We start from the raw sequence: 23,944 nt of genomic DNA, 5'->3' as shown, positions 1-23,944 counted from the left end.
CTGAGTGGTATTAAGCCTTCAACTAAGAGCAGTGAATCTTTTTAAAAGGCCTTCTTATTTCTTTTCATCTGGGAGCTCCACCTCATAAACTTCCCGAACGTCCTGTAAAGATGAGAAGCTTTATGCGCCCTGCTCCAGTCGCGATGACAAACTATTACTCTTTGAGGCAAGCTAATGGCCCGTCCCTTACACACAGAGCGAATGAAACATTGCTCAAAGCGCTACCGAGTGATAAACAATGTTTTTGCTAGTATGAAATGAGTTGTGTAAGAGGTGCTTTCTTCCTCTGCTCGGCCAAATCTGTTTCAGAGTCACTGTAGCCTCCTCTGGACAGATCAATCTCGATCCGGGTTGCTGTCCAACTCTTTGTATGAGTAATGTAAATAGGAAATGCGATATGTGACATACCCGAGAGCCCTTCTCTCCGTTGGCGCCGGGAAAGCCTTGGAAACCCTGAGATCCCTGTGTGGCAGAAAGAGAGCAATTAGCAACCTGAGAGAGAAAAGATAAACACTTCACCCTTATTTATTTCCCTCCCAGGAATACTCCCAGCCCATTATACCTAGTGGGACAGTAGGCTGCAGTGCTTTATTGTTATCGCAAAGGCTGCTGAGGGATGACAGAAATAGCATATTCAAATCCCCATCTCTCTGATCACAAAGCTTCAAGCACATCCACTTTTCAGACTGTGACTTTGTCACAAAGGGGCTTAAAGGCTGAACCAACTAATTAAAAAAAACTCACCCTGAAAGTATCCGTTGCCCATTTTTATGTTCTTTTTTTAAGGCAAAGAAGCATCCAATTAGGACATTGCAGGCAAGAAAAGTAGAGCCATTGTTCTTAAAGCTACATTAAAGGCCAAAACTATACATACACTGGACAGATTTAGCTTTTGAATAATCTTTAGATGGATACAGACATCTATCAAAAGAAAATAAACAATGTGTAAGACTTGATTATCTTTAAAAAAAACTATACCCTCTTCAAGAATGAATACATAATTTTTTTTCTTGGCATTACAGCTATGAAATGCTTCTTTTATCAGCTCTTATTGCATTCATTTTAATTTTTTCCTACTATTTAGATGACTGTTCTTTACTGGTGAGCTCCAGGACTTTGGATGTAAAAGGCCCTAATCTACACTAATCCTTTTAGTCCTCAAAAACACATTGGTAAATTCTTACCTTAAACCTAAATGTAGCATTAAATGTAGCATTACTATGAATCATTTTGATAAATTTACTTCATAATATGTGGAGCACTTGCCTTTGGTCCTTGTCTTCCTGGGTAGCCTGGTAATCCGGGAACTCCAAGTTTACCCTGTTTAAAAGAAAACATTGTTTAGATTTACAGCATAGATCTTCAATTTGCCAAAAAGATAGCCTCAAAGTTTCCATTTGACAATTAAACTTAACATAAATATAATAGGTGATCAAAATATAACAGCTTAAGACATACCCAGTATGTCTTAAGCTGATGCTTAATCCTGATACCAACTAAGTTTCTTATCTAATGCCCCTGAACTGGTTAGTTAGCTGTGTTAAAGATTCACATACAGCTGTCTGTGTGGAGGTTAGCTTTGCACAGTGCAGCAGAAACAGTAGCCAAGTTCATAAGCATTTTCTGAAAGTTTTGGGCATAAACATTTAAATTGAACCACACAATATATACCAAATATATAGAGAGTGAAGATGCTAGCATTACCCTTGCATTTCAGCAAACTGCTTCAGTCTTGTTAGCACATGATATATAATTATATTTTGTTAAAACACTTTACAGTGCAGTATTTTATTTGTTTATTTATTTTTAACTCTTCACTATTATGTTATTTTTATACACTTTTCTAACACTTTTCTTTTTTTTTTATAATATTGTTGCTGCTAAAACACCAGAATTTCACTATTGTGGGACAATAAAGGGATTTTCTATTCTATTTTATTTTATTCTATTCTATTCTATTCTGTTCCACTCTATTCTATATTGGAGACCTGCCAAATACAGCGTGGTTTTGAATGATTAGGGCTCAGAACTAATGTAAACCATAATTGTAATTAAATATAATATGATATACAGCACATACAAGCTGCTGAGTGTTAATATGGAATGATGCCCATCTTTACTTGATGGAAACCATTTAAATTTTAAAGTTTCACATCAGCTGGCATCAAATAGCATATATATATTTTTTTTAGAATCAAAAGGCATACAATACAACAACATAATGTGGACTTGGATAAATAATCACCTTTGTTAAAGTATTAATTAGCTCATCAAATGTAATACTGTACTTTCATAAAAACTGACAAATATTTACACACTGACACCAGTCACATTCATGATTAATATGTTTTCTTCTAGATAACATTTTTTTCTTATTGGGGCTCAATAGACATTATAACCTCAGAGCTAGAATAAGGTTTGACAATCCCTAGTGTTGGCTAGAGTTGAACAGTGATATCATCTGACTGATGGAATCACAACCTTTTGTAACATTTATTTCCATCATGACTCTATAAACTGCAGCATTCAGATAAAAATGTGATTTGCTGCTGAAGCTATTCTCCTCAGTAGAGCTATGCTGTTTTAAGCTCCTTTGTGACTGACATGGTTGAAGGGCAATAAAAGCTGCAGGCAATAGAAATGAATGCAAAACCCTTCAGCAAGTGACTATAGGCTGTTGTTCCCACTGCATTATTATAAAAACTGCATATTATGTTATATTCCGATAAAATCAAATATTTACTGCACTATAAACTATCATTAATCAAAGTATATACTATGAAATATAATTTTAGAAGGATTATGATGAAATGCAGGTATTCAAGTCTTCCTTAACATCTATCAATGATGTCACTCCAGTGAGCATCAGAATGAAATGAATCAACTATTCAGTTCTGTAACAAATGATTTAGTCGTCTGGCATAATTGCCAATGTGTGAAACATCCAATGAGCAGCCACCATCCTGCTTAGTGTTTAACTGATGCAGTATCTGAATCCTTTAATGCTCTCAGCTGGTTGAAGAGCCACAGCAGTGCCAAACTGATCCCTGTACAGATCCGCGTAATTGGAAAAAAGACTATTTTCCTTTCAAAACTTGCTCTACCTTAATCCCAGAGCAAACAATACTGGGGATGAAAAATTAAATACCTTTCTTTTTACTGTCTTGTAAATGACAATGAGGAATAAGTGTGGCTCACAGCGTATGGATAAAAATTGCAAAAAGTGTCTCACCTTTTCACCAGTGGGGCCGAGCGGACCAGCGTCTCCAGGGAGCCCTGAGCGCCCCTTTGGCCCCTCAGGGCCGTCTTCTCCTCTGGGTCCAGCTGGTCCAAGTTCTCCCTGGATGGCACAGCACCAAAATACATTTAATTAATGAAATGGATTAGGCAAGCTTAACCATAATCTATCTACATACTAAATATCAAACACATTTACTCTCATCCTTCATTGGTTCAGCATCTCAGTATCTGAGATTCAGCCTGTTTATGTTATATTTCTTGACTTGTTCTATGAAGACTTCTTTGAGGTCTACAGATATTGTCCCTAAACACAATTTTTTATATATTTTAAGAGTATTTTATGTGATAGACCAAAGCAATGTGTTTCTGTAGTCTTATTGCAAACTTTAAAGAACTTATAGCTTTCTTTCAACAAAAGGTTTAGTGTTGTATATCAGAATAAGAAATGCTTTAAATTGAGATAAAAAAATATGTAGAGATAGTAACTTTGACTGTAGTATCTGAACACAACTAGTTAAGTTTTCACTGAAAGCTTTTTAGCAATCATTTTATCTTTTTGTTATGTGATATTTTAATTATTCATTATTATTCTCTTGAATTATTTGTGTGGCCTTTAAGCCACTGCAAAGTACTTTTTCTCATATTAAGTACTTTGAATTGTCTCTTCATAGAAATTCAGTATATAACAAAACTTACCTTGTCTTTATTGTCAAGTAATAATTTAAACATATGAGGAATTGTTTTGGTAATGAGGCGCTTTACACAGAAAAGCAAACCTACAGTTTACTTAGATAAATCCAAGAATGTAAAACATAATAAAAAAAAATGGAAGTCTTAGTAGTCTTAGTAGTACAGATAAGAAAAAATCTTACACATGCACACTTGTGCTAAGATGTTTTATATTGCTTATTTTAGGTTACACTGCTATTAACTTGGCTTTACCTGGGTAAAGAGGGCTTGTTATAAATACCTGTCACACTTTTAGGATTTTTCATTGTAAAGAAAAGTGTTAACATATATATCATATTAATGTATAATTCTGTGTTGGTCTAGCTAATAAAATTTTCACTGAATACAATTACGTTTGCAATGTGAAAAGGAGTAGAAAAAATTAATGGGGATTGAATACTTTTTGGGGCAATATTATACTGCGACTCTGTCCATCTGCCAATCATTTTTTAATCCTATTTATGGGTGTTTTATGTTGTTACAGTAGATTTTAAACATCTGTATAAGTAATAACAAATATTAAGTCTATAAGCAAATAGAAAACAAAAACTTTCATTACAAAAAACGTATAATAAAAGTATGAACAGCCATTGAACTTTTAGGCCAGTTGTCTCTGTGAGTAGTTCAGGTTTGCCCTTTTAACTGAAGGGAAAAGTAGCTTAAAGAATCCCATTAGAAATTGTTCCTGTTGAAAACTTGTTAGCAATCTTATTACTGCTTCTCTCTGAGTGTGTGTTCTTATTTTAAAAGGACACACACACTAAATGACAGAGTAAAAACTTGCTCTGACAGCCCGGCGCTGCTGCAGAGGCCCATTGGTGTGTAAAAGCTATCTAGTTAAAGGTCCGTGCAGAGTTACAAAGCAAGCCACTGCACACAAAGACATCCACCCTCAAGTACACATAAGTCGGTATCAAGCAAATTGTATTTGACTTACGCTCGGAAGCTCATCAAAAAGAACACTTTAAACTGAGCACTGTCGAACACATGCAAACACACACACCCCTTTTCAAGGGGCTGCTTTAAACTGAGCCATTTACAGCCTAGCCCAAGCAGGCATCTACTGAGCAGAGGGGCCTCCTCAAATCTTTGCTTTCATCTGGATCGGCATCATCTCCAGAGGAAAACATGGCGGAAGGCCCGTGTCTCTCGTGGGCTTAAAGTGGTGTTTAAAGTGCCATTGATTTCTCCCTTGTTTTTCAGCTAGAGACAGCCCGGTTCAGGGATAGGGGATTTAATGTTTCAAGTACAGGCTGCTGTGAGTTATGTTTCTCACTGTGGAAGTCATATTTTCCTACAACCTGACAGCGTAAATCCCTAATGCACTTCAGAGAAAGGAGCTGCTCCGGATTGAGAGTGTCAAACTTGCTCTTCACTAACAAAGGGGCTGGGGGGATGGTTAGGACTTAGAAGACAGAGTAGGTATTGAAAACTGAAACACAATCACAGCTGTCAACAGCATCACCTCATGTTTTCTCATTATTAGCAATTCCACACCAGTACAAAAAGCTTTATGAAACAAGCGGATAATGGAGCAGCAATAGTTAATACAGCTTAACTTTAAGAATGCAAAACTAAAACCTGTTTGACAAAGTTACATTTGCATACATTTGTGTGTATATATATCTATCTATCTATATATATATATATATATATATATATATATATATATATATATATATATATATATACACATACATTTTTTAAATCTGACAGGCTCTGTCACAAATATTATTTTATATCTGGGCCAAAAGCTTTAGTTTTAACCTTAAACTGAAGCCAATTTAATACGCTCCAGTCTGCTCTGCTGTCAGCTTGACTACAAAACCTGTGACATCAGTTGTCCTTAAGTTTCTCATCGGATTTCTGCTCTGACTTTGTATACTGACAGTCACAGTAACATTCCTCTTCAAGGGATTGCATCAAACACACAAAAAGAAAATGAACAATGAAAGTGAACAGAAGAAAAACAACACTGACACTTGTTCAGGAAACAAAGTGTCAGAAGTTGTACCAATTTGGAAAATTCATCTCCTAGGAACTGCAAGGACACAGTACAGCGTCTGTTTCCTGGACAGAATAGACTTTACTCTTTTCTCTTCAGTTCTTTTCTACTTCTTCTCTTCTTAGCAGCTATGACAGCCTACTGCAGCGAAAGACGTTGCAGTCAAAACTAGGCATCTTTAAGTAAAATTCAACCGAGCTAAAAATAGTATGAATAGAAGCGGTCCACTTTTACAGACCCAGTAGAGGCTTTTATAGTTGAACTCTAACCTGGGAACCTCTAAACTGCAGATTTTCCAGTTACAATCTGACTCTTGGCTACCTCCCTGATTATTTAATTTAGGGGTGTCTGAATAGAGGAAGCTCAATGCAGATTTACATGTTTAAAGAGGTTTAAAAATCTGTTTTTTTTTTCTTCTATTTCAGTATTGTGCAACATTTAGTTTTATCACATAGAAGACGAATAAGACACATTAAAGTTTGTGTTTTTATTGTCAAAACATTAAATAGTTAAATGTGCATAATTCAATTTTTAAGTCAGCCTTACCCTGTCACCTTTTATGCCCATATCTCCCTTGAAGCCAGGGAAGCCGTCCTCCCCCTAACGATAGGAAACATAAAAACACAATATGAGAGGTGCAACAGACAAGGCTCTAATAACACTGAAATATTTTGGAAGTCAACATCCCCCTGAATTGGACCCGCACATACACACAGAGATGTCAAGTCTGATAGAGCAGCAATGAGACAAGAGCCCTTGTTGCCATAGAAACCCTTGATAGACCCCTCTTTTTCCCCAATCTCTGTAGCAGTAAAATTATGTGTCCTGAGATTATCATTGGCAAGCAGAGGCCATCAACCCTCATCATCAGTATAATCACAATCACTGTCATCTCTCTGTTAGTTTTACAGTTAAGTCGAATGACTGATGTAGCTTTAGTTCTCCTCCTGGATGCTTTCCCTTACCTTTTCACCCTTAGTTCCCTTGAGGCCACGGACGCCATCAGCTCCCTGCGATGCAAAATCAGGCAATCAAGAAGTAAATGAGACAATACGGAGAAATAGCAGAGCATTCATTCTTTCAGGTGACAGAACTTCACGATGTGAAAGCTTTTTTCTAATCTAAAGTAAGGCTTCTAAAGAACTGTTTTGAAATTTACTACTGCAGAGGATTCAAAGTTTGCTGGTCAGCAAATCCTTGTCCATCCTCTTAGATTTCAGCCATCTAACAAAGAAAAATCTGGAACAGACGCAAAACTAGTTGAGCCTTCTCAGTAAAAGCTGTAAGATTTGGATCTTCCTATTACCAGCAACTATTTAATGGTATTTGTTTTGTTGTGGTTCTGAATATTGCTCATCAAAAACAAAAGATTGTAAAAAAAGGTACATAAAGAGGATGAAAAACCCTCGGATTAACACTATATATCTAAAAAGATTCATGAAGCCCATAAGCTGGCACTACTACTGTGCTTTTATGGCAATAATTAAGGACTTGATTTGTACCCTTCTCTAAAGCAGCATGTTAATATTGGTTTAAACATTTAAAAAGAAAATATGTTAACACTAAATAGCATCTGGTAGCTTACAAAAGTGTCCTTAATAGCCATTACCTCTAAAGTTCTGCTGTAAAAATGTACTTTTTTATAAACAAAGATAAACTTACCTTAACTCCTCGGGGCCCAGGATAACCGATGGGGCCTTGAGGACCGGCAGGGCCCTAAAGAGAGAAAGATTTGATTAAAACTAGCATCATACTAATGAAAACACTCAAACAGTAAGAAATGGCCAATTTTTGCCTTGACTGAGCTTGTTGGTGAGAGGCTACATTGAAACATTAAAAGTCTAAACTTTTTTTCTGGTCAGTAAACACACCATACAAAAGGTTGCCAAAAGAGTTGTTATAATCTAGTCACTATATTTTCCTCTAATATTTCTTAAAACACAGCTGGGAGTCAGATCTATAGGAAAAGGTTGTTCAGAATTTTAATAAATTAATATTAAATGAAGGTACATCAGATCAGAGCATGCATATAATAATTTCTCCTGATATTGCATAGAAAAGATTGCCTGCCAGGGGAAAGAGACATATATAGAAAAAATTACATAAATTCTTACCAAATGGTACATTTTACAGGTGGAAATAAAAGTAGGTAAAGAATATTTGGAAAAGTGTCGGTATGGAATTAGCATCCAACATGGCAAGAAACCTTTGCCAATGCTACCAAGCAAGCCTAACAACACTTTGTGTCATGATCTTGGCTCTGATGGCTGGCCTAATTGTTCACTCCATTCACCTGTCTAATTGCCCGGTTGTTCATTATGGCTCATCTAAACCACCTGCTGCGGCTTCTATTTTTACAGCTCAGTCCCAGCCATCATGGCCAGATTATTGATGCTGATGTTCTTGTTCATGTTCTTGTTCTCAGGGTGCAGTGGAGAGTGTTTTTTAAGCATTCCGTGGTGTTTCTGATTCCCTGACCCTGATCTGTCTCTCATCCACTAAACACGTCTGTTCCTGAATGGTTTCAGCAGAGAGTGCCGTATTTTACCGTCCTGTAGAGTTCCTGATGTCCTCACCTATTCTGCAAACACCGAGGCTGCCTATTCCCATTGGACTGTTCTGCCTGAACTGTCTCTGGAGTCCAAGAAAACCCTGAACCAGTCAGTTCCTGCTTTGATCGGTATCCCTGACTGGGGTCCAGACTCCTGGACCTCTGAGCCTTCCTGTTCTGATCTGTTTCCCTGACCTGGCTCAAACTCCTTCTTGTTCTCCGAGGCTGAAGCATCTGGGACACTCCGGGCGGTACCCGCCCGCCACATCTCCTTGGCAGCCCACCCTCTGGATCCTATCTCGTATTATGGAGATTCATGATTCATTAGTGACTCATATGGATAATCATTCTCCGTCAGATTATCATGGTCGCTAATCTGTGTTTTTCTTTAACTAGAGACTCCAGTCATAGATGTCCTAGCTGCAGCCACTGCTATCTGAAGCCTGCCGCGTTCTTACAAAATGCTTCATATTATCCCACTGTATGTCTCGCCTTGAATGCTGGGTCCTTCTGTCCTGCTTTATAACACTTAGTCATGTGGAAGCTTTCCCTTTGGTAAGCAGAAGTGTCCAATGAGGTAATCAGAAAGGTCAGTAAAAGCAAGAAAAGGCTGAGGAGCTAATTTGAATGAAGTGTGCCAGCTCCCCATGGACATTTCATTAAGAGAGCAGGACTTCATCACTTAGGTGGAGAATAATCTTCATTTATGTATTAAAATATATCTAAACTGCCCAAACTAATAATTTAAATAAGAAAGAGAAAAAGGAGCCCAACTCACCATGTGGCCTTTCTCCCCAGTAGGACCCTCTTTTCCAGGGTGACCCTGTAAATCATTGAGAAGAATATTACTGCATGACATTTCAGTACAAATACCACCATAAACACCACAACATCCCTATAACTGAAGGATTAGGCTGTAAAACTGCTGAAGGACAAATCTAACTAGGAAACTGGAAAAGTTGGCCTTTCAGAGGTTCAGCCTCCTTTGGGAGTTTGTTTCCCATTCTTAATGCACAGTGTTGCAGATGCACTCACAGCTATTACTGGGCTCTAAAAGCCTAGACCAAAGCCGCTTTGAGACTTCACGGTACAAATACACATAGGCTGCATGCATGTGATCTAATACACAATGGCGAGATGGCAACAACTCCACACAGAACTCACACATGGATGTCCAGTAAAAAGACATCTGGAGGAAAATTGATTGGATTCTCGTGGGACAAAGGAGCTTTGCAAACCCACTGATGGGTTTTTAGCATTGAGACAGAAATGGATACAAAAGAGGAAAGAAATTAGTGGCAGAGAGGAAGCACTAAGGTCGAGAATGTGGCAATTTAAGTTATAGGCAGCAAATGAATTTAAAAAAAAAGTCTGGATAGATGGTTGTAAGCTATTTCAAATCTGAAATATAAACCATTAATGGGCTTTGGAGCGTTGTATTAGATTATGCAAGCTCTTCTCTACCTCCTTCTCATCTTTCAATACTTACTCCATTTTTTCATTTTTTATTTTTTTTCTTCCCCTGGAGTTACTAGATCTTAAAGCCCCACTCTCCTCTATAGAAGGAGCCACCTGGTGATTTCCAAAGAACATCTGTCATTAGCACAGGTGTCACGTCTGTCTGGGATGCAAAGGAGGTTGTTTGCATATATAATACTGTGTGTGTGCGTGTGTGTTGATCTCCTGTTATGGAGCCAAATGAAGATGTTGTATCATCCATATGCCTTATACTAGTATTCATTAAGGCATTTTACACTCTATTGCTAAAATGTGTATGCAGCTATATGGTATTAAATTACATGTTTATTTCATAACCAATCCATCCATCCACCCTTACATCAAAGCAACCAACCAACCACCCACTGACCAACCAACCACCAACCTACCGACCGACCAACTAAACAGTTTTTGTAGATTTGAATTTTAACTCACCGGAGGTCCATCAGCTCCAGGCACTCCTGGCAATCCAGGCTTTCCAGTTGGACCCTTGACAAACATCAAATAGTTATTAAATATGATGAAAAAGTTTATCAAATACAAACAAGGGCAGATTTTGAAAGCTAAAGCAAGCAAATGATGCTAAAGCTATAGAAACTGATAACCAGGTATATCTTCCTATTTAAAACGATCTTACAGTTACAGAATATGATTACTTACAAGTAATCATATTCTGTGACAAAAGTATTTGACATTCTGTCACATACTTTACTGTTGTACCAATACAACAATGATATGGTTGAAAATACAAAATGATGGGGAGTGACTTAATTGAACTGAATTTTAAAAAGCCTTTTTTGGTTCTTCTCATATGAGTGTAAACCTTTACAGAAGCAGTATCTCTGTGAAAGTAAGGAGCACAACTAACTTTTTAAAAAGGTTGCACATGAAGTGACACCAAGACAAAAAAAGTGAGGAGACATAGCTGAGAAAGAAAAAAAAGAAAACACTGCCAAAATAATAGAAAGATAAAAAAGAAGTTTATATCTAGTTTCTCATCCAATATAATTACCAGCTTTTAAATGTAAAGCAAAGTCGGATGGACCTACTGAAGCATTAAAATAATCACTTGATAAGAATTAAAATGGACCAAACTCCAAAAAACCCAAAGGTTTCTACACAAGAGAAATTTTATAGCCATTTTAGATAAAATTTCACCATCTTAAGAAAAATCATTAGCAGCTAGAATGCTAATTTTGGGCAAATTATATTCTAAATTGTGCCATTCAAAGCTTTTCTCTGTTAAAACTTCAAACTTAACGTCACTTTATGTGATCATACTAAATTATAAAAACTGAGACCTTTAAACAAAGGTGTATAACAGACCCCAATGTATGTGTACAATGTATGTATATATATATATATATATATATATATATATATATATATATATATATATATATATATATATATATATATATATATATATATATATATATATATATATATATATATATATATATATATATATATATTCAATCTATTGGAGTTGAACGTGAAGCTGATGATGATGATTTTTTTTTACATATACTGTATCAATGTTGATGATAAGAAGACAAGTAAGAGTTTTAGAAGAGTCCCTTTTTACACAATATGCAAGGCTGTCTTTTGTATTAGCCTATGATAGACTATATAGGTTAGAAAAGTAACCAGATCCCCAAGCCTGAGCTGTTTAATCCTTTCTTCAGCTAATGGGCTAAAAGAGAGGATAGATTTTACTTTATCCTCTTCAAGGCTAAAATTTTGAAAAAAAACAGTGGAACATACCCCCCATGCTATTATTTTTTTAAATCTCACTGTTTAATAATCTACAATGTCAGCCAGAGAATGTTATATGGTTGTAATTTTTTTAAAATGCATCAGGATTTAAATAACTCTAAGCTGCATGTAGGGCAGTATTTCTAAGCTGAGTATGGAGACGTGTTTGCATAAGTATAAGCATCTGGGCCTGAATATGATAGTAGCTTGGCTATCTGGCTCATGCAAATGAATGAGACAAACTCCAGTAATTTTAAAGATTTTTGGTCTGCAGGTATTAACATTTTATCATGCCAGCAGTTTTTTTGTTTTTTTCTCCCAGCAGGAATAACATATTCAGCAGGTTTGCTTTGCTACCTTCTCTCCTGGAGGTCCGATTGGTCCTTGTGGCCCTGCGAGTCCCTGTGGAGAAAGTAAAGAAATGCTTAGAACCTTTCCTCTGATTGATGAGGGGATATCTAATGTAAGACAACCTGTAACTAACTTACCTGAGCACCGGGGTTGCCTTGCTGTCCAGGAGGGCCTGGCTCTCCCTGAGGTCCCTGGAAAAAAAACAAATATATAACTTTAGAGATTTTATTATAAACTGACAAGGTCGTCTTCAATAGAAAAACAGAGCAACTGTTGCATAAAATACATTATGTAAAATAAAATATCTCCCAATGGATAGATATATATATATATATATGCATTACTAGATTATGCACCCCAAACCTGTAATAATTTGTAGCCAAATGTTAGAATTTTATCCTTTTCAATGCACATATGCAGGGAACATTCTCAGACCTAATTTCCTCATGCTGCAAACTGCTGAACCACAAACAAATAAACAGCATCTCTTCTAGGATAACCAGCTATCAATTACGTTGCCTCATTTCAAGACTCTGGGCAAGTTGTTGATCTTCCATCTCTACCTTGTTGGAAGATTCCCAAAAGAGCAAACAAACCGCTCTGGTAAGATATTCTCTCATTACTGCCGGGTGCTGGCAGGAATTGAGTGGAAATTGTACAACTAGCCATGGGTGTATTCTCTGATAGTACTAATGTGGATTTGTTTATATATGTGTGGGAAAGTGCTGGAAAGGACTCATCAGTACTTTTTTTTTCCACTTTTGGGGATTAAAAATGCTCAGAATGATTAAAGCAATACAATTTAATATTCTTTTATTCCAGTTTACTTTTGCCTTTCCTTTTCTTTTTTTTTTTATCCTAATTGGTTCAGTCTTAACTTACAATATTTCCTTTGGGTCCGGGGTGGCCATCCGCTCCAGTAACTCCCTGTCATAGGAATAAGGAAAAGAATATCAGGCGTTAAAGAAGCAAATCTCTAATCCACTGAAATAAAAAGCTTTTTAACACCATTTCATCTTTTAAAACTGCTGAGGGGAAAATTCAAAAGAAATTGTCTATTTTATGCAAAGTTTCAAAATCTACTTGCCAAATGCTCATTGTTCGTGCAAAATTAAATCCATAAATATTATAGTTAGTCTTGTCTCGTGGTAGAAATATTTCTGAAATCTTGAAGATAAACTCAATAATGTGCTGCTTAATGTGCAGTCTCTGTGAGATATATTGAGGTAGGTATGTCCCTGTGGGCGTTGTCTGTTCTCTTTGTAGCTGCCCACGATATGCTGGAAATGTATTCTGCTCTGTAAATAGTAAAGCTGCAGTGATGCAGAAGATATGAAATAATAGGAAAGAATGTGATACTTACAGGTGGTCCAGGAGGTCCCTGAGGTCCTTTTGGCCCCAGTAAACCACGAGGTCCCTGGGGTGATAAAGCAGGGAAATGAGATTGAGGGTGATATTACACCAGTGAGAGGTCTAATGAATAATTAAATCCTGTTTCAAAATGATACGTCTGAAAATAACCCCCGTTCACAAATGTCCTTTTGAATATATACTTGCTTCTGACTCAGGTGCTTAAATCTTACTCGTCCTTGATCATATTTAATAACTGACATCCGTCTTTCTTCTTTAGTTTTTTTCCATTCTGTGTATGGCTGTTGACCACATGCATGCTTCTTGGACAATTTGCCCATTGTTTTCACCAGAACTGTGTCTTAAACCCACTTATGATTATCATCCAGCTAGTATCTTTTGTTAATAATTGCAGGATATGTTATGAACTTTCACAATCTTTGTAGATGTCACCATGTTCTATGTAACTTCACCATATCTGACTGTTTGTGTACATTTAAATCAAGCTATTCTGCTTTCTGTACAACTTTGCAAGATCCTTTCACTTCGATGTCTATTTTCTATATAGATATAACCCCAGTATTTTTTTCTAGTTTTTTAATTTTCTTTCCTTTTTGTGTTAAGAATTATTTAATTAAATTTGAATTATATTGAGTAACTCTCAAACAGAGAAGGCTGTTGGTTAAATTACAAATTCTGGCTAACCGAAGGGTCTCTTCGCATCATTGGTGGACACATTTCTGCTGAAAGTCTTTAAATCCAAAGAGGCATCTTTCCCCCACTACACAATCACGCCAGCATTTTTTCCACACGAAAATTATGGTTAAACTGATTTTTATGGGCATGTTTTCAGTGGACAGTAATGCACAGTTATTTTCTCTTGTTTGTTAATGACTGAATATGATACCATGGAGGGAAAAAGACTTGCTTCCACACTAGCTGTTTTATTGTTAATTAAATCAACTATACTCTAACATGCAGAGCTGCTTGTGTGACTTATGTGCCCTGTGTGTGTCTGCAGCATATTTGTCTAAAGACGTGTGACACAGACAAGGCTGACAGCTGTCTAAATGGTTATCTGTTTCTTTTCTTTTTTTAATTTTCTTATATGTGTAGCAGGTTAGCTGAACATGGGTTATCAAAGCTAACCTTTTAATGAACTGCACCCAAAAAAAAAAATTGTATGTTTAAAGTTTTTGCAAAATGTTTTTAAGAGGTGTGTCAAATATTCTCTGTATTCTTATAAAAGCCTGCTGTGTCAGTCTACAAACCCTGATTCTTCTCTTCTATTCTCCTAAATTCACCAAAGAAAAAGCTGTACTTTTTCTTGACAGAACTAAAACTGTTTTTTAAATTTGATGTATTGATAATTCCTCCTGCTTAAAAAGCTTCCATGTCATTGTTAACAGCCCCAAACATTGACAACATATCTATAATATTAATCAGAGAATATGCTGTCATTCTTGTAACTGGTATGATTAACGCTGTTCTTGGGGAATGCTACAGTTATATTTCAAACTGACTATTTTGTAACACAAAGTTATGCATAGCTATTTAGTAGACACTGTAGTCCTCACAACTTAATTGGCTTCCTAATTGCAGCACTGATTTCAAGGTTCTTCTTCTTGCTTTCAAGTATCTCTAGATCTATGCACCACCATGCGTCTGATCTTCTGCAGAGCATCGTGCCGTCACTTAGTCAGGGCTCCACCCTCTCTATTTATCTCACTGTACTACTGAAGCTTTCACCTCTTCCCCCTTGTCTTTAAAACTGTCTCTATCATCATTTTCGTTATATTGATTCTCTCTGAACCGCCATCTTTTTAAGGTTGCCTTCCATGTATTATTAGCTTTTAATCTTATACTATCATGATTTAAATGTTTTTTTTTAAACTTTATTTTCTAAATTTCGTTTATATTTTTTCATTGTTGTAAATAAAAAAGTCTATAAAATGAAAAAAAAAGATACATAAAATATCTGAATTTTTGTTAAATACAGTATTATTATTACTGTTAATAATGTTAAAGATGTGCAGAGTGTATTTGAGAGATAACTAATTTCATTATTATATTTCTATTATAACTTTCTATTATATCTCTTTCTGCTGCATTTCCGTTTGAATTTCTCTGCTATGCCTCTCAGGTCTCACAGTTACCTAACTAGACTTATTGTCCTGACAGAAATGATCCAAACTCAGGCTGCACACCCTGGTGGCCAGAAAGAATCATAACACAATATGTTTTTTGCTTTTCCTTTTCCCTCCCCCTGCTCTCTGTAATGAACATCCTGCCTGAGTGGGTGTCAGAGGCTTTAACAACCCTGATGCGCACTACCAGATTTTCTCATTTCCAGACAACGGTGAGCAGTCTGTTAAACACAGCAGTATAAGGTTAAAAAATCTCAGCCGATGAGAATGTAGTGTAAGGAGAGCAGCCTGCAGTTGATATATAATATCATCACACCACTGATGCAATTACAGGATGACAGGAGGCCCTGAGCACTAACACATCCCCACCCGCCTCCTACCCATCACACAATATCGTGGAGTAAGACTGAATGAAAAAAACAAGCAATCACTCACTGGTTCACCAGGAAGTCCCCTGGGTCCGATCTCTCCATCATCCCCCTGTGAATGAGACAGAGCCAGGGTTAGACTGTGGACAGACAGAGAATGATAATAGAGAACAATGAGAGGATATGTGGGTTATGGAGACTGGGGAAAAAAAAATCAAAAGGAGGTGAGATTAAGATCATCTGAGGTAAACTGTGAATAGTGAGAAAGAGGAAATAATAAGAGATTGAGTGGAAGAAATACATCCTCTCAGCTTAGAGAGAAAGGATGGAGTCACAACAGATCTACATCTCTTTGACACAGCAAAATGAGACAGCAGCCGTCAAATCATATTTTCTTAAGTTACCCTCTCTCCATCTTCGCCAGGAGCACCAGGAGGTCCTGAGGGGCCGGGTTCTCCCTATAAAAAAAAAGATATTATTACATTTTACGCTCCCTCAAAGCTGAAATTAGTTTTATATAGCTATAAAAATCTCTTACTCTGTGTCCTTTTTCACCAGGAAGCCCAGCTAGGCCATCAAAACCCCTGTCGCCCTATTAAAAGCAGAAAAAAAAAAAAGGAAAAAAGAAATCAGTCTCATTCCGACTCTAAACTTTTTGTTTTTGGACTGGTTTTATAAAGTGTGATTATAGATGTAAAAATACCTTAGGTCCAGTCTGTCCTGGCATTCCTCTGGCACCATCTGCTCCAGAACGACCCTGCAACAAACAACTGGATGAATAATTGAGGACTTAAAAGACCAACAGCTTTAATGAAGAACATGAGCCACTTATAATTCAGAAAAGTGGACATAGATATTTCAATTAATTTGTTGAATTACAACAAATGTTTCCTCAAACACGTACCCTTCTGCCAGGCTTTCCAGTGGGTCCACTTGAGCCCATTGGTCCACGTGGCCCCTAATGCAAAACATGGTCAATCACAGGCAGTGTATACTTTCCATAATCTGTTTAGTTTAAAATATAAACAGGCATGGTTCGAATAAAATAGATCTAATGGTTAAACTCCGACATCTTGTACCTGAGGTCCTGCTTCTCCAGATTCTCCCTTGAGTCCTGGTGCACCTGGTGGACCCTGGGAAAGTAAATTACGGTTAGGTTTTTCAATATGGACAACATATCAATGCATTTATTTTAGTGTTTACTGATTGGGGATGTTATATACACACCAGAGGGCCAGGTCGGCCAGTCAAACCCATCGGACCAGTTGGGCCACGCATAGCCAGCTGAAAAAAGGCAGGAAATAATATGAAACAGATCAAAATGAGGCTTTAGGATTAAGATGTATTAGGGTCTAACAAGGCTGCATCTTTGGTGTGTAAACACGTTTCTTGCTTAAAGACCAAATGCATACAGTGTGTCATAGCTGTTAGCCAACGAATGACGCTGTAACTTAATATGTTTGGTTGTGAGATGTTACCCTGGCCTGCTGCATGATGGCTTGCATCTGGGCCTCCTGTGCTGAAACAGCTGGTCCCTTCTGCCCAGAGTCCCCTCCGGCGCTCAATCTGAACTGTGGAGAAAATGTTACAGACATATTTCACTTATTCAACTGCAGGAAAGAGCATACCACAAAACACCGAAGGGAGAATACACACAACAAAAATATCAGCTCAAGGCAGAGTAAACAAATGCCACTTCTTTGAGAAAAATTAATGTCTTCAATTTTTCAATTCAATTCAGTTTATTTATATAGCGCCAAATTCACAACACATGTCATCTCAAGGCACTTTACAGTTGAAACAGATCATACAGTCAAATTGATACAAAGTTTTCTATCTAAGGAAAACCAGTTGATTGCATCGACTCATTGACTCAAACACAATCCCTCACACTAAGCATGCTTGTCTTCAATATTTGTTTGTGGCAGTTTTCTTCACTTTAGGAAAAAACAAAAGATGAAATGAGTATTAATCTAACCTGCTATTGTTGCCTAGCAGGTTCAAATTCTACTGCCATCTGGTGGTCACAGGGTAGTATTACAATATGAGTGGAAATATTGGGATGCAGATCATGATTTTCATTTTTTTTCTTTGAGATACTTTGGATTGAACCTTATACAGTCCTCATGAGGTTGACTGAAAGCTTACAGATAAACAAACCGAACGTGAGACCTGACACCGAATTTCAAAACCACAGGAGCCAGGATGCAGTAATACAAATAGTGGATTTGGTGCCGCAAACTTGAGAGAATTCTGTTAAAGTGCAGCACAGGACACAGAATAACTCTAAAAAGTCCCTTTTAAGATAACTGTTTTAGATAATTAAGATAATAATTAAGATAATTTTTCTACCTGGCCTGTTTGATTGACATCTTTCTTTACCCATCCACTATTATTGTTGTCAGTCTAACTAACTCTTGGTTTTCTTGTTTATAAGACTTAACCAGTGCAGATTTTAGATATTTGACAAATGCCAACCATCAAGAGTAATAAAAAAAATTCCAGCCAATCCAACCATTGATCAACATTACCACGAATCAAGCATGAAAAATTGATTCACGGTCAAGTTTACCGCATTTCCCTGGATTCCCATTGTCAAATAAAGGAACCAAAAACTGTGCTCGGCTTGAAAGAACAGCAAAACAAAGATGCATGTTTCTCATTAGAAATGGGGTGTTGCATTTCAATGCCGGTCTATGCCTGCGGATATGCCAGAACTACTTGATTCACTGTCCAGACTCAGTTTGCCACACGTCTCCGCCAAAAGAGATCTGTGAATCAACAAAGCCACAAAATTTCACATCTGTACAAGTATTTAGGCCTGAGAGCATCTTCCAAGTACAGGGAAATGGGAGAATTGATACACAGCAGAGGAGTTTTTTGGGATGATTGTGTAACTCGCAGTAGGATCCGCTGCAGCAAAAGCTACATTCAACGGTATTGTTTTGTATCTCGTCAAAGCCATACAACTTCCTGGAAAGATGCTTGATTTGTAAAGTTTGGACTCAAGAATCTCTGTTAAAAATGCAGATGCGTGCTGTTTATAGAGTTCAAGTGGGGCCATTTCACTCCAGCACCACAAGGGGCTGCTCTTAAAACGTTACATCCATATTAACAGATTTGCAATGGGACCCATTGGAAAACCCCCTTCCTCTAAGAACACAGACTGAAACATGTGTCAGGGTTATTGGTAAAACTGTTTTTAAACTGGACCAGAGAATGATGGCAAAAAAAACAGGAAATGTTTCAGCCCTTAAAAATAAAAACATACAAATAAAGTTTACTTACAGGCAGCATCAGGACAGTTCCTGGGGGTCCTGGCAGACCATCAGCTCCAGGGAGACCAGGTCGACCTGGAAGACCCTTTAAAAGAATTGTGTGTAAAGAGCTCAAAAACGAGCCGAATTTGTTTTGTTCATGAATATTTCTAAAAATTAAATCTTTCCTACCCTCTCTCCAGGATCTCCAGGACTGCCGGGTGGACCAGAGGATCCTGGGGGTCCAGGGAGACCCTATTTCACACAGAAAAACCTTAATTAACTTCCAAATACACATTTTACGCCACGTAGTTTAAGTCTTAAATTTAAAGCTGCCACAAAGAAGATGGGAGGTCTTGTTGATTTTTTATCTGGTATCTGTTTACACTTCAATTTTGACTTTTGACTTGGCTACATCAAGTCAAAGTTTAGATTTCCTCTGGAGGACACCATCAGAAGGATGTCTGTAAGATCTGTCTTTTACAAAATTTCTTAAATATTAGCGAAAATGCAAACATTTGTATATTCCAATGCAGAAATGACCATTCATTTTCACCATCCATGTAATTTTTTGAACTTGCAATGCAGTAAATAAGTGACATAAACTTTGGCTAACAATATTAAAACAGGAGGTGTTAAAAAGGCAGAATTTGACAAAAACAACTGACTTACCGTTGGCCCCTCAGGCCCAGGCGGACCCTCCATTAGCATACCCTGAAACATACAAACAACAATATAATTACATGCTTCACAGGTCAATATCATGACCTGAACTATAAAGTACAAATCTGAGTACAACTATGTCCCATTATGTACTCAGAAGCTTTCACTGCTTTAGAAGAAACATTTGATCATCAGTAAAAAACCTGCCTCAGGCACACCTGCCTATCAAAACCTGGGCTTTGGGAATTCAATAAACATTCCTTTCCATCCATCATTTGTGCTTCCAATTAGGTGAATGGAAAAGAAAATGAGAATTACATGAAAAAGCAAAGATATCAGAGGTTTTCGTTTATCTGGAGGAACTAAACTGGATGTTGACTATCAAGAAGAAATCCACGTTTTAACAGGAGCATGATGTGGCTTTCTGTTTTAGCTTGGAATTCACCCTGATTTGGAGTGCTATTTTTTTTTTCCAAATGTGGTCTAAACACTCCCTGTAAACTTTTTTTTTTGTTCCAATTGTTCCTACCTCCAAGTTTTAGTTAGTAATATGTGATTGTGTTCTAGTGTCACTGTGAAAACACAAAGGGAAATGTACTCATTGTTTGAAAATGTGTATTTTTTTTTTATTTTCCTCACAATCTGTATCACTAGAAACGTAATAAAACAAGAAAGTGTAAACACTGTCTAAAGTCCCATCCGATAACAATTTATTATATTGGATCCTTGTCATTTTTTGCAAAGTTTTGTAATAAAAGAAAAGCAACAGACAAAGAAAAAACACATTTTTCAACATGACTACCATGTTTTTTTTTTACTTCTAAGCAATGAAAGTAAGACAAGATCAAAAAGAAACCTGATTGTGAAATGACTCTACAATCGAATAAAGGGCCAAACTGACCAGGAGTCAACAGCTACATCATCCGCCTCCATGGGTCTGTCAGCATATCATCAGGTTCATATCATCAGGTTTTACGATGATTGAAAAATGGAAATAATATTTGATTTTGGAAAGCAGTGATGAAAGTCCCTATCAGACAAAGAAGGCTTAAGTGTTTGTCAGAAGAGTAAATCTAATTAACATCTTTTATAGTTATACCTTAAATATTCCTATTGTAGTAAGGCTCTGATGTATAAATAGAGGAAAAACACAGCCTGAATTTAGTTCAAAAGGTTATATTGGGCACATCAGTGGTGCAGGAGTAACAAGTCAGACCCTCAAAGGCCTTGGTCTTTGAAGCAGCTATCACAGGTTTAATTCCTGCCCCCAATTTCTCTCCCAACTTCCTGGTCAGGTCTTTTTTCTAAGAAATAAAGTCCTCTAGTGTAAAAACTTGCATAATTTTGCAATTTTTGTATTTTATAGCAGCGATTTCAGTCGTTATGCTGTTTGACTTAATGCCTTTACTTGTAGCTTTGGTGTAATATTAAAAGCAACATAATGTAACAGTTACTTTGTTACTATATAACAAAATATTTTAGGCTTAAATAAATAAGATAGAGTACACTAGCTGTGATCCGTTCTTATAGAGATTGGTCATTATTTCTCAAGCAATACTTAGAGAATGTTTAGAGAATGTCCTATAAATGTGCAGGTCAGGCACCATCCTAAGAGGAAAGTTTTAGATTTTTCTATATTTAGCTTTATTCTTCATTCCATCAGTTCTCATTATCTTCTCTGTCACTGCTGAAGGAAAATATTCCCATCCAGTCTTTAACTATGGAAATGTGTATTCAGAGTGGATGCATGTTGCCCATTTATTAGTAAAAGTCTTTGGAAACCATTCACCTTTTTATTTCAGTTGTGCTTCCACTTAGAAACACATGTGCTTGGTCATGTGTATACTAAGCTCAGGTCTTTGCTATTTGTTTGAAGTGAAACAGCTGTAGGTCCATTAGGCATATTCATTCTATCTGTGTATACATTTCCAAACTCACCAAGTGAGTCATCGCTACAGATGTGTGCAATAGTCTAATTTAGAGTCAGTATGAGCCCAAAGAATTATTTAGTCCCTCTTCTTTGTATCTTCCTGGTCCATGTCCCTTTCCACCTCCTGGTTTCCACTCAACCTGTGTTTAGAGTTTATTGACAATCCCTGCATGGCCCTTTTCCAAATGTTTACACTGAGCATCCATGAGCGAGGCCATGCTAAGACACTTCAACAAGGAAGGTTTAGTTATCCATAATAAATACATTTGGAAGGAACATTCCTAAACAACGGATGGCTCATGTTTACGAGTGCTTCACACATATGTGCAAATGTCCCCAAACTGTGCACACATGCAGCTTATATCTGCCGCCTGGGTCTGTTGTTAAAACAGAGATACTCACAGGCTCAATAACAGCAGGCTCTCCCTTCTGTCCTTTCTCGCCGCGGGCGCCGTCAACCTGCAAATAGAACATACAAAAATATGTCACTTTTAGCTTCTCTCCCTCACTTTTATCATAGAATCCTCATAATTGCTAGCATCATATCTGTCGAGTCCAATCTTTGGATTTACCTGTCCAAAATAATCAGTCTCTGCAGGCAGCTCTTTGCCTCCGTATTCTTCATATAAATCATAGTCTGCTGGATCATAGTTCAAGAGGTCCTCTTTGAACTTTTCTGTGTAGTCATCAGCTCCATCGATGGTAAGGTCGTCCTCAGTTCCCCCACCGGCTGCAGCGCCAGCAGAGGCTGAGCTCCCTCCAGAAGTCGAAGATCCTCCAACGGTTACAGAACCGCCGCCAACAGATCCTCCTCCAGTAGATCCACCTCCAATAGTGATGGTAGAGCTGCTGCTGCTGCTGCCTCCACCACCGCCAACTACAACGGTACTGCTGCTGCCGCCGCCTCCACCAACTACAATGGTACTGCTGCTGCCGCCGCCACCACCAACTACAACGGTACTGCTGCTGCTGCTCCCGCCACCACCAACTACAACAGTACTGCTGCTGCCGCCACCACCTCCGCCAGCTACAACTGTACTGCTGCTGCTGCTTCCTCCTCCTCCACCACCACTGACTAAAACAGTACTGCTGCCTCCTCCTCCTCCACCACCACCGAGTACAACAGAACTGCTACTGCCTCCACCATCTTCAGTAGTGTAGTAGTTGTAATCGTAGCCATCGTCATAGTCGCTGTAAGATGATGTTCCACCCTGTTAATGAAAAAAAAAAGTGAGAATAAAGAACCTTACAAAAACATGTTTTAGATAGTTCTAAGACCTCACATTTCATCGCATCTTGACCTCAGTATCTGGTTTTGTAGAACCACAATTGTGCAAATATAACTGCAAGTTCCCTCTTCTAGCTTTGCAAACCTATTGTAAAGACATTCTTGCCAGTTCTTTGCAGAATAGCGTAAGTTATTCCAGAAGGTCCCCATTGTGGGACAAAAAAGGGATTTTCTATTCTACTCTAGTCTAAGTTCTGTCTGACCACATCGGGACTATATACATAAAAATCAGCTTTCCCGTGTTGTTTAAGCTGGATTAAAGTCTGAACTTTGGTTCAATTACAAACATTATCATGTCTTCATTTAGACCTTTGCAGCACTGGCTGCATGTATAAAGCTCTTGTCCCATTGGAAGTTAAACCTCTGCACCAGTCCACGTCTTTTACACTAACAGTCTACCCTTTGCATAGCTCTTTCTACCTTCCTGCAAATGTCCCTATCCGTGCTAAATAAATTGTCTACAAGATACTCTCACTAGCTTTTTTCAATATGTACATATGCTGTTTCAAGCATATGCATGGGACTTTAAAGTGCTATACCATATGCTTTTTTTCTGAATGATGAACTAAACAGTTCAGCAATACATATTTAATGCATGGGATCAATTTACATTAAAGTTCTTTGACAAATCTCTCTACACACCAACTAAATTTCCTTTTGCAGCGAATTGGTTCCATTGGAGAAGAGAAAGGGCTCAAAAGAAAAAGGCCAGTAACACATTTCAGACATTGTTTTAGGTAAAGACTGCTATCTGTCATTCTAGCTTGCAAAACTGTTGTATCCCTAAAAACCTATTAGAATACACTATCA

At 37.5% G+C, this 23,944-nt stretch overlaps 1 protein-coding gene across 2 annotated transcripts in view; it reads right to left on the bottom strand.

Moving 5' to 3' along the window:
* col5a1 (procollagen, type V, alpha 1) overlaps positions 1-23,944 on the bottom strand; it is a 103,030-nt gene that overhangs the window by 25,000 nt on the left and 54,086 nt on the right. For both annotated transcript variants that reach the window (XM_038304989.1, XM_038304988.1), the window contains exons 8-32: positions 22,419-23,057; positions 22,249-22,305; positions 19,926-19,967; positions 19,446-19,508; positions 19,285-19,359; positions 17,475-17,567; positions 17,224-17,280; positions 17,076-17,129; positions 16,901-16,954; positions 16,700-16,753; positions 16,535-16,588; positions 16,401-16,454; positions 16,064-16,108; positions 13,495-13,548; positions 13,014-13,058; positions 12,269-12,322; positions 12,138-12,182; positions 10,458-10,511; positions 9,304-9,348; positions 7,637-7,690; positions 6,940-6,984; positions 6,521-6,574; positions 3,233-3,340; positions 1,267-1,320; positions 409-462 (exon numbers count right to left, since the gene is read on the bottom strand). In XM_038304989.1, the coding sequence (XP_038160917.1) occupies positions 409-462; positions 1,267-1,320; positions 3,233-3,340; positions 6,521-6,574; positions 6,940-6,984; positions 7,637-7,690; positions 9,304-9,348; positions 10,458-10,511; positions 12,138-12,182; positions 12,269-12,322; positions 13,014-13,058; positions 13,495-13,548; positions 16,064-16,108; positions 16,401-16,454; positions 16,535-16,588; positions 16,700-16,753; positions 16,901-16,954; positions 17,076-17,129; positions 17,224-17,280; positions 17,475-17,567; positions 19,285-19,359; positions 19,446-19,508; positions 19,926-19,967; positions 22,249-22,305; positions 22,419-23,057 (2,007 nt within the window). The remainder of the gene's footprint in view (positions 1-408; positions 463-1,266; positions 1,321-3,232; positions 3,341-6,520; positions 6,575-6,939; positions 6,985-7,636; positions 7,691-9,303; positions 9,349-10,457; positions 10,512-12,137; positions 12,183-12,268; positions 12,323-13,013; positions 13,059-13,494; positions 13,549-16,063; positions 16,109-16,400; positions 16,455-16,534; positions 16,589-16,699; positions 16,754-16,900; positions 16,955-17,075; positions 17,130-17,223; positions 17,281-17,474; positions 17,568-19,284; positions 19,360-19,445; positions 19,509-19,925; positions 19,968-22,248; positions 22,306-22,418; positions 23,058-23,944) is intronic.

The sequence above is a fragment of the Cyprinodon tularosa genome, unplaced genomic scaffold (assembly GCF_016077235.1).
Source record: "Cyprinodon tularosa strain WSP-4 unplaced genomic scaffold, ASM1607723v1 ctg55, whole genome shotgun sequence".
NCBI classification, from domain to species: domain Eukaryota; kingdom Metazoa; phylum Chordata; class Actinopteri; order Cyprinodontiformes; family Cyprinodontidae; genus Cyprinodon; species Cyprinodon tularosa.
The sequence above is the reverse complement of the archived record's forward strand: the minus strand, read 5'-3'. Positions and strand labels throughout refer to the sequence as shown.